Raw genomic sequence first — 13,474 nt, forward strand, 5'->3', positions numbered from 1 at the left:
AGAAAGCGCTACAAGACGACTTAGTGATAAAAGCAGCTGTGACACCATGCTCAAAGCAAAAGGAAATTTGGGAATACCTAAGAAAAAAAAAATTGTGACCAAAAAAAGAGAAGAAAATTGATGAAGTACAGAAGTTGATTCAGGGCAAGATTTAAAGTATTGCATTTGCTCAGTTCAAGCTGTATTACCTACTGTTCCATTCAGTGTGATAATGAGGAACAGAGGAAAGAGACATTTGAAGAATTAAAAGAGAAGAGGATCGATGAATTGAGTAAGGCCAGACGTTCCAGAAGTGTTATTAGGAAATTTGTCACGTGCAGAAATAAATCCCAAGCTGCAGGAATAGTAGAAGTTTTAAAGGCCAGAAGCGGAAGATGTTGCAGCATGTGGAAGCAAGGGCAATAATGGAATATTCTTACAAAAGATAAAGCGATTTTGGAGCAGATGAATATGCTGGTAGAAGAGCCCTGGGAAAAAACATTCCATCTTTTTTTATTATAAAAGTATTTTATTGTTTTCCAGTTACATGTAGAGATAGTTTCAACATTTGTGGGTTTTTTGAGCATAATTGATAAATATATTTTAAAAGTGTTAAAATATGTGTAAAATACACCCTTGCAAAAGTGTGGGTTACAAGTTTTTTCTTATATGTTTTCTTTTGAACCTTCCTTATTCTTTATAATCTTTTTTTCTTCCATAAAAGTATTTTATTATTTTCCAATGTAGAGAGAGTTTGCAACATTTAAAAAAAAATTTTTTTTTTTTAGTGAGGCAATTGGGCTTAAGTGAGTTGCCCAGGGTCACACAGCTAGTAAGTGTTAAGTGTCTGAGGCCAGATTTGAACTCAGGTACTCCTGACTCCAGGGCCGGTGCTCTATCCACTGCGCCACCTAGCTGCCCCATAACATTTGTTCTTATAAGATTTGTAGTTTCCATTTTTTCTCCCTCCTTCCCCTCCCCAAGACAGCTAGCAATCTGATATAGGTTATATATGTACAATCACATTAAACATATTTCTGCATTAGACATGCTGTGCAAGAAGAATCAGAGCAAAAAGGAAAAACCTCAAAAAAGTAAAACAAACAAACAAAAAGAGATAGTGTGGTTCAACCTGCATCTAGATTCCATAGTTCTTTTTTTCCCTGGATTTGGAGAGCATTTTCTATCATGAGTCCTTTGGAACTATCTTGGACCATTGTATTGCTGAGAAGAGTCAGGTCCATCATAGTTGATTAGCACACAGTGTTGTTGATACTGTGTACAATGTTCTCTTGGTTCTGATCAGTTCACTCATCATCAGTTCATGCAAGTCCTTCCAGGTTTCTCTGAAATCTGCCTGTTCATCGTTTCTTACAGCACAATAGAATTCCATTACATTCATATACCACAACTTGTTCAGCCATTCCCCAGTTGATGGGCAATCCCTCAGTTTCCAATTCCTTGCCACCACAAAAAGAGCAGCTGTAAATATTTTTGTACATGTGGGTCCTTTTCCCTTTTTTATGATCTCTTTGGGATATAGACCTAGCAATGGTTCAAAGGGTATGAACAGTCCCATGGCCCTTTGGGCATAGTTCCAAATTGCTCTCCAGAATGGTTGGATCAGTTCACAGCTCCACCAACAATGCATTAGTATTCCATTTTTTCCACAGCTTCTCCAACATTTATTATTTTCCTTTTTTGTCATATTAGCCAGTCTGATAGGTGTCAGGTGGTATCTCAAATTTGGAAAACATTCCATCTTTACAAGCCTGCAATTCACCCAGCTGGGGGAAAAGTGTTGGAGGTACAGCCTGGTAAGAAAGAGGCAATTTTGGATGAAATGAAACAGGCTTAAAAAGAAACTGTACTGAGGCATTCACTGATCCATACAGGCCACTGATCTCGGCCTTTGTCACCTGTGCTCTCCCAAAACTGAGACCAGAAGTGATTATAGCAATCAGAGAATCTGTAAAATTCCTAGCAATACACATGGTGGATGGTACACTAAAGGCCAGAAATGTCAGGAAACGATGAAGACTTGTGTTTAAAAAGCCAATGGTGAACAGTCTCATTTAGTTTTGCTGGCAGCTTTTTTTTGCAAGGCAGTTGGGGTTAAATGACTTGCCCAGGTCACACAGCTAATGTGTCAAATCTCTGAGGTTGGATTTGAGCTCGGGTGCTTCTGACTTCATGGCTGGTGCACCACCTAGGTGCCCCTCATTTGGTTTTGCAGACGGCATTTGATTGTGTTTTGTTTTTGTTTTTAAGAGGACTACTGACTTCTGAGTGATCTCTTGACTCATCGGTGAACTGGATTTAAGTGAGGCAGAGTTGCACAAAGTTGTCAGCCTTGCTATCTTCCAGAGTCATCAGAGTCCACTGTGTTTATGATACTCAGCTTGTGAAGCAAAAGCATTCAGCTGGACTTGTAGTTCTGAAATGATTATTAGAACAAGGTGGAAAAAAAGGAAAGAAAATGAAAAAGTCTCCTCCAAAGCCCTGATACAAAAGTGGTAAACAGAGTTAAACATGCACAGAAAAGCTTCATTCCCCACAGTGGAAAAAGAGAAAAACACCAGCAAAGGCCTTGCTGTTTTACTTGAGAAATTAAGAACTGAGGTAGAAAATAACAGAGTGAGAATGAATTACTTTTCTTGGTGATTCAGGTGAGGGGCACCATGGAGTTACTCTTTGGGGGGAGCCTTTTATATAATAAATCAATCACCCATATAAATATAGAAGCTACATGTTATGGAATATATGATTTACAGCATGTATGATTACTTTATGTAGAAGTGTCTTTATAAAATAACATTTTAAAAAAGATGATTTTTCTGGTTCTGTGAGATGTCAGTCCCCACCTCTTACCTTAGCCAGCAAAACCTTTTCACTGAGAGAATCGGATTCATAAAAATAACTGTTCTTTCTTAAAATGTCCTATAATAGTCATTCACCATTTTATTCCTTATTATTTCTGTGGACACATTAAAGGTTAAAATGATTGTAAAATAATAGCAATGAGGCTGAAGCGTTTTTTTTTTTTTCTGGTTAAGTCATTAAATCAGAAAATTGCAATTCAGCCCCTTGCGACCATCAAAAGAATTGTTAGGCTCATTCCTCCTGTAATCCTCACTGGATTTTCTTGTTCTGCTGTAGGATCAGCAGAAACCTTGAAATAGTCAGCACTTTCAAAGGCTGACAATTGCTAGGCTTCTCTCATTCAGCAGTACAGTGTTAGCTGCACTGGAGACTTCTATATGTTGACTTTAAAATTCTTCAGGCCCAGTGACCGTTAGTCTCAAATGTGATGATGTATGTGAAAGGGTTTTGAAGGCCGTGAATGTTGCGTTTATGATAATCAGGTCAGTCTTACCTCCTCTTTGCTTGGAGGAGGTGTCAGAAAACCCAGCTTCTCTCCCATAGCTGCCATTGCAATCGTCTGTGTGGCTTTGGTCAGAAATTGTCCTCTCAGGGCACTTAGTGTAATCGTTCTGTTTATGCAGTGCTTTATGGGGATGGAAACCCTTTGGAATGTGTCATCTCAGTCCTTGGAGCAAATCTGGGAGTGCGTGTCACTATTAGGAGCTTTTGGAGTCCTTTGCAACTGTGCATCTGGGTTTTTTTCTTCTGTAGTCCTAATGCAATGGCGTATGCTCAGAGAATATTACTTGAAGGAAATTTTAAAAAATTTCTTTAAAATTCCAGTTTCTAAATTGGTCTATTATGAGATGACTGGATTTGAGTATTAGGAATGGATGGGTGTGTTCTGATGTTTTGAAGCTTTTTTTCAAGAACCAGTCTTGCTGATGTTGCTTAAGTTACCTATTTTGTGAGTTAGGTGTTCTGTAGGAGGAAGGAAGATGTGAATTGGTTTTTGATTAGGAATTAACATCATCTTTAACTTCTTTCCCCTGAGTCTTTTTTGCCCAGAACTAAGTACAGTTTTCTTTATTTTAGGTCCTGAAATTTGGCTGGAGTATGCTCAGTATTCAATTGGTGGGATTGGTCAGGAAGGTGGCATGGAGAAGGTTCGTTCCATATTTGAAAGAGCCCTTACTGCAGTCGGCTTACATGTGACCAAAGGAGCAGCTCTGTGGGAGGCGTATCGCGAGTTTGAGAGCGCGATTCTGAGAACAGCCCAGGTGAGCCCTGGTATCCTTGTGCTCAGCCTTCCCTGGCTCCCGCAGGCATGGCCGGGCACTGGTTTTCCTTTAGGACAGATGACATTAGCTTGGTCTCGTGGACCACACAGGTGTCACACAGCATAAGAGGAGATGCAGGGCCGGGGTGAAGGCCTCAGAGTTGGGGGCCTTGGTTTGGGTCTTGGGTCTCCCCATTATTAATCCTTGGGCGGGCGATGTCGGGCCCCACAATCACTTCCCTGTTTGGAGCCTCGGTTTCCCCACCAGAGGTGAGTAGTTTGGACTAGGACACCTTAAAGTTTGCTTTCAGCTCTAAACATGTGACCCGTAACCCAGTGCCTTTGTCAGCCTAAGAAAGATGCTCGGCTCTAGGCCTTTACACCATCTTCTCTGGGTTCCTGTATCAGTTTCTGAAGTTTGAAAGTAATGCTGCTTTGGTAAGGTTTTATTTTCAAATTACATATCATAGTAACCCTGTGAAAGGAAGAAAATTCACCACCATTTCCTTGTATTTGTTTTTAAAGAGTACGTACATCGAAGTTACAGTTGGCAGTAATGGTTGATGGTTGTATAGTTGCTTAAGATTTATAAAGCATTTTACCTCCATGATCTCCTTTGAGCCTGACAACAGTGTTTCCTCCCATTTTGCAACTGAGAAAATTGAGGCTGGGGAGGGAGGCTGACTTGTCTGAGTAGCTGAGCTGAAATGCTACTTGGGTTTCTGTCCACAAATACAATGCCTTCTCCACCCTTGGGTCCAGGTTGTTGGGTTGGAGCTTCTTGTTAGCATTTCTTTTCCTGGGAGGGAAGAGATACAATTTGTGTGGAATTAGGTTGAGACAGCCTCTTTGCGTGCGTGCACACGTGCATGAGTGTGTGTGTGTGTGTGTGTGTGTGAGAGAGAGAGAGAGAGAGAGAGAAACAGGAATCCCTCTTGGAAATAATGGGAGGAATAAACACGTGTTGGTCCTGCTCTGCCCTTGCAGCCTGCTCCTGGCAGCGTCTCGACGCCTGAACAACAGCAGGCCCTGGATCTTCAGCTTGAGAGAATCCACACGCTCTTCCGCCGCCAGCTGGGGGTCCCACTCCTAGGTGAGTCACCTGGGATTAGCATAGTGTCCTCTGACTTTCAGAAGCTCCTTTGTCTCTTGTGCTCCTAGCAGGAAAGACATTTTTATCCTCATTTTAGAGATGAGATAGTTTACCCCACTCGAGGTCATATGGCTAGTGAGTGGCAAAGCTGAGTCTAGAATTCTACCCGGGGCTTCTGAACACCTGCTTCATGGAAGGAGGGGGTGCTGGATGAGGTGAAAGGCAGGCATTTCTATGTCACAAGTGACTAGAAAGAATTGATTTGTGCTTTCACTGGGGCATAGGGGGTAGGGTGGAGGCGTCTTGGGAGGAAGGAGAGAGACTGAGGAATTTTAAAATTGAAGTGTTTGGTAGTATTAATACTCTAGATTTGGGGTTGGGGTTTATTTCTGTAATTTGCAAAGTTTTGGCACATTATTATGTGGCTTGTAGCTAGATTCAATAACATTTTTAATGAAGGACAGAAGCAATAGTGGTGAAGGAAATTCTGATTCTGTTCTTTCTGCTTTTTCTTTCATAGAAATAGATATTAGAGCTAGAAAGACTAGCAGTCAAAACTAGTGCACTCCTTTATTTTATAAATGGGGAGGCTCGGAGAGATGAGGTGTTGTTTTAATTTGGGCCCACATTGCCCCTCTCTGCTTCTGCTTCTTGTGCCTGGCCTTTACAGAAACCCTTTAGCAGGGACTTTCTAGGGGCTGTGCCCAGAGTTTGAGGTCTTGAGTGCACAGAATTGTTGAGAGCAAGATGTGAGAAAGGCCCTGCCACATGGGAGAGAGAAGAGCCAGCACTGGGATTGAGAGGCATCGACTCCAGGCCTGGCTCGAGTGAGTCTGCCAGCTCCCTCTGCCTCTCTCTCATTCTTGGCAGTCCTCTGCCTGAGCTCTGAAGTTGGCTTGTGTTCTTGTCCTGAGATGGTTTCAGTGCTGTACAGAGGCAGTGAGGCTCAGTGGAAGGAGCTTGGGATTTGGGGCATGAGGATCCAGATGTGAATCCTGGCACAGCGGCTTTTTCTCTGTGTAACTTGACTGTGTAAGCCACCTTGCCTCAGTTTCTCTGATGCCTCAGTTTCCTCATCTGTAAAATGAGGGAATTGGTCTGGACAGCCTCTCAGGTCCTTCTGGCTCTACCACCCTGATGCTTGTAACCCGCTTTTCACTTTGAGCATGCTGAGTTCAGTTTTCAGGTTACGATGGAGAGGGGGAGTGGAGTTGGTTGGAAACCAGCAGCCAGCGCCATTGAACTGGATTTATCCATTCCTAGATATGGAAGCCACTTACGCGGAGTACGAGGAGTGGTCAGATGACCCAGTCCCGGAGGCCGTCACGCAGAACTACAAGAAAGCATTACAGCAAATGGAGAAATGTAAACCCTACGAGGAGGCCCTGGTGAGTGCCTGCTGCCTCTTTGCCACAGAGGAGCTTTTTGCACGTGAAGGATGTTCTGCAGGTGCTAGGCTTGTTTTACAGAGGATGAGATCTTGGGGCAGGAAAGGCAGGTGAAGAGCGGGAACCCTGGACCATTTTGAGACCCTGGATGATTTAAAAAAATGCATTTGTCCTTGCTTCAGATTTTCAATGAAGATAAACTAGGAAAGACTTTATGTGTAATCTGTGAACCAGAAAATGAAATTAAACAAAACATTCTGGTCATTTGGTTTTTTAGGAGACATAAATGTGGGACCATACACTTAAAATAAACATGGTGCCAAACTTAGTAATCATTAACAAAAACATTCTAATTTACACAACCAAAAATGATCTTAAAACTAAAATCCTACTTTTTTGAAGTGTATTGATAGTGAGGTTTTTTTGTTGTTGTTGTTATTTTTCTTTTGGGGCGGGGCATTTGGGCTTAAGTGACTTGCCCAGGATCACACAGCTAGTAAGTGTCAAGTGTCTGAGGTCAGATTTGAACTCAGGTCCTCCTGAATCCAGGACTGGTGCTTTATCCACTGAGCCACCTAGCTGCCCCAAAATAGGTGAGGTTTTTTTTTTTTAATTTTTATTTTTGCAGGTCAGTGAGGGTTAAATGACTTGCCCAGGGTCACACAGCTAGTAAGTGTCAGGTGTCTGAAGCTAGATTTGAACTCAGGTCCTCCTGAATCCAGGGCCCTTGCTTTATCCACTGTGTCACCTAGCTGTCCAATAGTGTGAGGTTTTTTTTTTTTAATGTCTATATTAGCTTTAACAAAATAAAACAAAAGCTTCCTATTGAGTACCAGATCGTCTTTTCTTATGTTTTGGAGTCACAGAATCCTGATTGGAAAAAAATCCTAAAATTGTAGAAGTTTAGAGCTCGGAGAAATATTCAGGATGAGAGCCCAGTTTCACACCTTCCCCCCATCCCCCTTCTCCCACCCTGGTAGAGGAGAAAGCTGGGTCCACGGAGGGATGGGACGTGCTGACAAATCATAGTCGCATATATTTTATCAAGTTTTTATATTTCATTTCAGTAGATTTCTTTTGTTGGCTTGTGCACTTCTTCCTCTTGTTAAGATTTTAGCTAAATGTCCTTGAGTTTCATTTTCCCCAGTAAAACTGGTGATTACTACTGAGGTCTGTTAGTTTTGATTCAAGATTCCAGAGTCTGTTCTTGATGATTTTTGGTAATAAGGCACATAATAGTGTCAGACTTACTATTTCTCTCTTGGCCTGTCTGTCAGTCATACAGCTGGGTGCTGTTTGCATTCCCAGATGGATAGACTTGGTAATGAATTGGCAGCATGCTTGGCACCAGCCTAGCTGACAGTCCTTTGTGGGTGTGCGTCAGACAAGGTAGCTTTAGACTTGTCATTGTGTGTCTGATGGTCAGGCCACTGTCAGCCTTTAAAGTTCTGGTTTGGTGTCAGCATGGCTTGTTCTCCTTAACTGTAACTGTTTTAATTTTTGTTCTAAATGTTTCTGTGTTAGTTGGTAGCGGAGACACCAAAGCTAGCCGAGTATCAAGCATATATCGAATTTGAGTTGAAAGCCGGAGATCCTGCTCGCATTCAGTTAATCTTTGAGCGTGCACTGGCTGAGAACTGCCTCGTCCCAGACTTGTGGGCCCGCTATAATCAGTATCTGGTAAGAGCAGCAACATGGTCTCACTTTCCTTTACTTTTTAGTCATAGAAGGTTATTGAAAGAAAATTGTGAAGAGAATTCTAAGAAATTGCTGCATTCTTTCTCCATCGAGAATCTCTTCCTCTGCTCATCTTTTCTTTTTCTTTTTTTCTGGCCGAGTTCCTAAATTCTAAAATGCTTCTGAAAATACTAAATTGATCAGCTTTTTCCTAGACTGACTTTGGAAGCAAAACATTGATTCACCTGCTTGAAATGCTTCAGCATAAGTGATGATTTCCAAATGCTTTACTAGACATTTACAAAGAAATTTAATGAAGTAATTGGCCATCCTTGTAAGAAATCACTTGATATTAATTAAGCACTGGCAGCATTGTGTCACTTTAGAATACCAAATTGGACACTATCCCATCCCACGGTGGAATTATTTGTTGTAGGATCGGCAGTTGAAAATGAAGGATCTGGTCTTGTCTGCACATGATCGTGCTGTTAGAAACTGTCCCTGGACAGTTGGACTGTGGAATCGGTACCTCTTAGCCATGGAAAGACATGGAGTGGACCATCAGATAGTTTCTGGTAAGGATGTTTTTGTGGGAAGTCTCATTCGCATAATTGATCCTGCCACGCTTCTTATCTCCAGCTAGTATTGGAATGCAGCCCAGAGAAATGCTGAAGATGGTCATCTCAGTGAGTTTATGAAAAAGCTGTTGTGATGGGTGCACTTTCCTTTTACGTTGTTTCCCTTTCCCAGAAGGTTCTTCCCTCTCTCTCAGAGCTGTCCTTTATAACTAAGAATAAAAAGAAGGGGAAAACAACCCAGCAAAAGTGGACGAGGCAGTCAGTGTTCACACCCACTCTCCCAACTTCTGCAGAGAACGGGGGAGGAGGAGCTGCATTCTCCTCTTCCTCCTCTGAGTCCAAGCTTGGTCTCTGATCGTTTCACAGCACTCAGTTGTGATTTTGGTGGGGCTTCTGTGGTAGTTGTCATCCTGTGGGATTGCCTGTGTTGGTTTACTTACCTTTGCACGAGGGACACAAGTCTTCCTGTTCCTTGGCCCCACTGGTTGTAGAGCCATCCTCAGTTGGGGACCTTGGCCTTATTTCTAGGCCTTTGCTACCACAGAAGGGGCTGCTGTTTGTTCTTGCCTTTGGTTTCCTTGGAGTATGGGTCAAGCCGTGGGGCACCTGGGGTCCCCAGGGCATGGGTGCTGTTGTCCTACTTAGTTGAGGGTCAGCAGAATGGTCAGGTCAGTTTGCAGCTCCCTCAGCTGTGCTCCCAGGACTGTTTGTGTTTATTTCATGCCCCACGGGCCGCTCGTTGAGTAGCACAGAACTTACTCTTGTTTTCTGGGCAGAAGGTCATAGACACGGCAGCCAGTTAATTATTTCAGAGTGGAAACTGATCTTGCCTTTTTATTCTGACCACAGACAACTTTGAGAAAGCATTGAATGCCGGCTTTATTCAGGCCACAGATTATGTGGAGATCTGGCAGGCATACCTCGATTACCTGAGGAGGAGAGTGGATTTTAAACAAGGTAGGGTACACTTCACATATGTTCAGCTCGGCCAATGTTTGCTAAATGCTTGTGGCGTACAAAACATGGGGCAGGTCACTTGGGAAGAGCAAAAATACTACAGCTGGGGGGCTTTGATGGGAGGTGGTAGCTCAGGCATCTTTGTGTTACATCAAGTCCTGCTTGGTTGTCTCTCGTGTGTGTGTGTGTGTGTGTGTGTGTGTGTGTGTGTGTGTGCGCGCGCGCGTGCGCGCGCGCACGCTCGTGCGAGCGTGCATGCCTGTGCTTGTACCCACTCCTGTGCATGCTTGCATGTGTGCCCCACAGCCCTTCTCCTGGGCATCATCATGCTGGTAGAAATCATGGCCTGAGGACCGAGGAAGGGCCCATGCACAGCCTGGCCGCCAGGTGTGAGGAGTTGTGGGGCTGTGACAAGCCCTGAACCCCAATAATGAGAAGAGTTCTAACTTGTGTCTGGAACCTTTATTTGAGGTTGGCCAAGGGCTTGGCATCTGTTAGCTTTTGGGGGTCCTCACAGTAGCCCAGGGAAATGGGCTCTCATCAATTGTCCAGGGTGGGGAGGGAGGGCAGATTTCAGGGTCTCACAGCTGGCCAGTAAGTGTCCAAGACTGGCTTTGCCCTCAGGATTCCATGACTCTGAATATAGAGCCCTCACTGTGAAACCCCTGGGGGCCTCTAAACTGTGGGCCCCCAGAATGATGGTAGGAGAGAGGCCGAGAAGGGCCAGGGATGACCAGGGATTGTAGTCTGTAACCTGGGCAAGGCCTGACGGACTTGATGCTCTCAGCTGGCTTCCTGTCTGATGGCGAAGGTGACCCCCCACTAGAGGACTCAGGTCAGATCAGCGTTGACCTCCTTGTAAGTCCAAGTTGGGGTTCAGTGCATGAGTGGCCCCCTGGCTTCCCACAGAGACACAGAGATAGGTAAGACGAGGACTCCATAGAGCACAGCGCCCCCTGCCCTCCCCATCCTTCTGTCTGTTGCCAGTTCTACTGTCTAACCCATAGTCTATAAGAATTCTTTGTATGGTGGCACTCCAGGCCAAGCAGAACCAGTCTCTCCCCTCTTCTCTATAGCTCTGGTGCTGCATCCCCTCCCGTCCCATCCCCTACAGCCCAAGATTTCACCAGTCTTTCCATCCACCCTCTCCATTGATGCCTGGCTCTTTGTCATGGTCATGGAGAGTCCCACACGAGAAGGACACTAGGGGTGAGCCCCCCCCACATGCTCTTCTGTTCCCAGATCTTGTCCTGATGGACAGGGTCAGACTTGTCCCATGCCTCCTAAAGGTGACTCGTCTGCTTCCTGAGAAGGACAAGTAGATGAGCAGGGCTGCCTGTTCAGACTATGGTGTTCAGCTGGAGAGACACTTTCAGACCCTGGGCTGGGCTGGGCTGAGAATAGGTAGAAGAGAGCAGGTCAGAGTGGTGTCCCGTGGTCACAGGCTGTTCCCTCATGGAGCAAAACTGTCTTGGTGACACTGTGTTCTTCTGGCAGTGTGGTCATTGCCAAAGAATGGGAATTGTGGGTACTACAACTGGCACCAGAAAAATTTGGCGGCACGTGTTTATCGAGCACTGGCTGTGTGGGCCGGGGGTGAGGAGCGGTGCTGATACAAACGAAGGCAGGCAGAAGTCACCCCTTCCCTCAAGGACTTTATATTCTAGTGGCAGAGCCAAAGTGAAGGAGCAAAGTCCCTTTAAGACTCACGCAGGGCAGATAGGAGGGCATCCCTCAGAAGGGAAGGCCCTCCTAGCTAGGAGCCTTGGGAAGTCATCCTGTAGGAGGTGAGGTGTGAGCCGAGTCTAGAAGGTGGAGGTGCAGGGAAGAGCCTTTTCGGCATGGGCAGCAACCAGGGCATTGGCCCAGAATTTTAAATAAGTAAGAGGACAGTGCTACGTAGGTCATTTCAGTTTGTGGTTGTCTTAGGAGGTATCCCGAAGGGGTTTTTGTATGAGTTTGATGCCATTGGTGTCAGGTATGACCAGCTGTGAGGATGTTCAGCATGGAGTAGACAGGCCGGCAGGAGAGGGATGGTTTGAGGCCCAAGGGAAGTTTGCTCCAGTTTGTACCAAAGCATTAGGTAGGCAGCAGGAGGTGGAAGGTATCTAGTGCTGGCCCAGATGCCCGTCACTCTGCCAGCTTCTAGCAGCCTTCCCTCAGTGGGCCTGTGCAGCAGCAGGAGAGAGAAGGCACAGGTGAGAGGAAGGGCCTCTTCTCACCGGAGCCTGGAGATGGGGCAGTCCAGCAGGCAGTGGGGCATCTCCTGGGGCAGATGGGGAGGGGCACTCCAGGCCCTGGCCTTCCCTCAGGGCACATGCACAGCAGGAGATGGAGGAGGGGCAGGTCTGAGGAAGCCTTATTCCCTTTCCCACCTGAACTAGAGGTCATTGAGCAGGAGGTGAGAAAGAGCAGAGCAAAGTCACTTGGGGAGCAGGAGAATTGTTTGGAGTAGGGAGAGACTTGAGGTCTGGGGACTCATCAGAAGGCCACTGTGGTAGTCCTGGGGAGAGCTGATGAGGGCCTGTCAGTGGAGATGGAAAGAGTGACGAGAGAACCGTCTTATGGGTAAAAATGATTTGGCAGCGAGGTGAGAGGAGAGGAGGGGAGGACACCAGGTTGAGAGCTGTGGGTGATTGGTAGGATGTGGTGCCCTCGCCCTAAGAAGAGTGCTGGGAGATGGGAGGTTTGGGGAAAGAGAATGATGTCTGTGGTGGACATCAGGACTTCACTGTTCACAAGGTGTGTGGGCCTGGCACTCAGGAGAGAGAGAGAGGGAGAGGGAGAGAGAGAGGGAGGGAAAGAGAGAGGGAGAGGGAGAGAGAGAGGGAAGGGGAGAGAGAGAGAGAGAGCGAGAGAGCGAGAGAGAGCGAGAGCGAGAGTGAGAGCGAGAGAGAGCGAGAGCGAGAGCGAGAGCGAGAGAGAGAGAGAGAGAGGGAGGGAGGGAGGGAGGGAGGGAGGGAGGGAGGGAGGGAGGGAGGGGTTAGGGCTTGATCTTTTGATTTGCCTAGAGATGAGAATTGGACAACCCTCTGAGGGCTGATAAGACCAACAGGGGAAGTGATGCCAAGCAAAAAGGGAAGTGAAGGGAGACAGGCGGCATGGCTTGAGGGATAGAGGACTGCCACCCTTGGACTCAGGAAGTCCTACCCCTGACCCATCATGGCTCTGTGACCCAGCGTAAATCACTTCCCCTCTGAGGGCTTCTGGCAATGCCAAAGACTCCTGAGTTGTACAGATGGAGTTGGCACAGCAGGGGTTTTCCACACTGATTCAGATACTTATTTCTCTTGGGAAGATATTTCAAAGCTCTCGTTTGATGAACTGCCTCCTTTGCCTTGGGGTCTCTAAGAAAAGTAAAATTGAGTTTCACAAATTAAATGGGGCATTGCTTTGGAGCACATGGTCCTTGTGTTTGCCCTGTGCACTCTTTGGTGGAGTGTTCCTGCTCAAAGAGCCGAGTTCCTTGTGAGTGGGGCGATTGACCAGGAGTGAAAGGTAGTTGAAGAGAGAAAGGCATTTGAAGCTTTCTCTCCCTCCAAGACACCCTTTCATTTTTCCAACTTGTCTTGCAGATTCGAGTAAAGAGCTGGAGGAGCTGAGAGCTGCTTTTGCTCGGGCACTGGAGTATTTGAAACAAGAAGTGGAGGAACGTAAG

The 13,474-nt window shown here is 45.7% G+C and overlaps 1 protein-coding gene across 1 annotated transcript in view; it reads left to right on the forward strand.

Moving 5' to 3' along the window:
• Window positions 1-13,474, forward strand: part of SART3 (spliceosome associated factor 3, U4/U6 recycling protein) — a 32,593-nt gene that overhangs the window by 9,866 nt on the left and 9,253 nt on the right. The window contains exons 4-10 of the mRNA XM_043980896.1: window positions 3,940-4,124; window positions 5,111-5,216; window positions 6,480-6,604; window positions 8,129-8,284; window positions 8,718-8,856; window positions 9,709-9,816; window positions 13,392-13,469. Coding sequence (XP_043836831.1) covers window positions 3,940-4,124; window positions 5,111-5,216; window positions 6,480-6,604; window positions 8,129-8,284; window positions 8,718-8,856; window positions 9,709-9,816; window positions 13,392-13,469 — 897 coding nt within the window. The remainder of the gene's footprint in view (window positions 1-3,939; window positions 4,125-5,110; window positions 5,217-6,479; window positions 6,605-8,128; window positions 8,285-8,717; window positions 8,857-9,708; window positions 9,817-13,391; window positions 13,470-13,474) is intronic.

Source organism: Dromiciops gliroides, chromosome 1 (genome assembly GCF_019393635.1).
Source record: "Dromiciops gliroides isolate mDroGli1 chromosome 1, mDroGli1.pri, whole genome shotgun sequence".
NCBI lineage: Eukaryota > Metazoa > Chordata > Mammalia > Microbiotheria > Microbiotheriidae > Dromiciops > Dromiciops gliroides.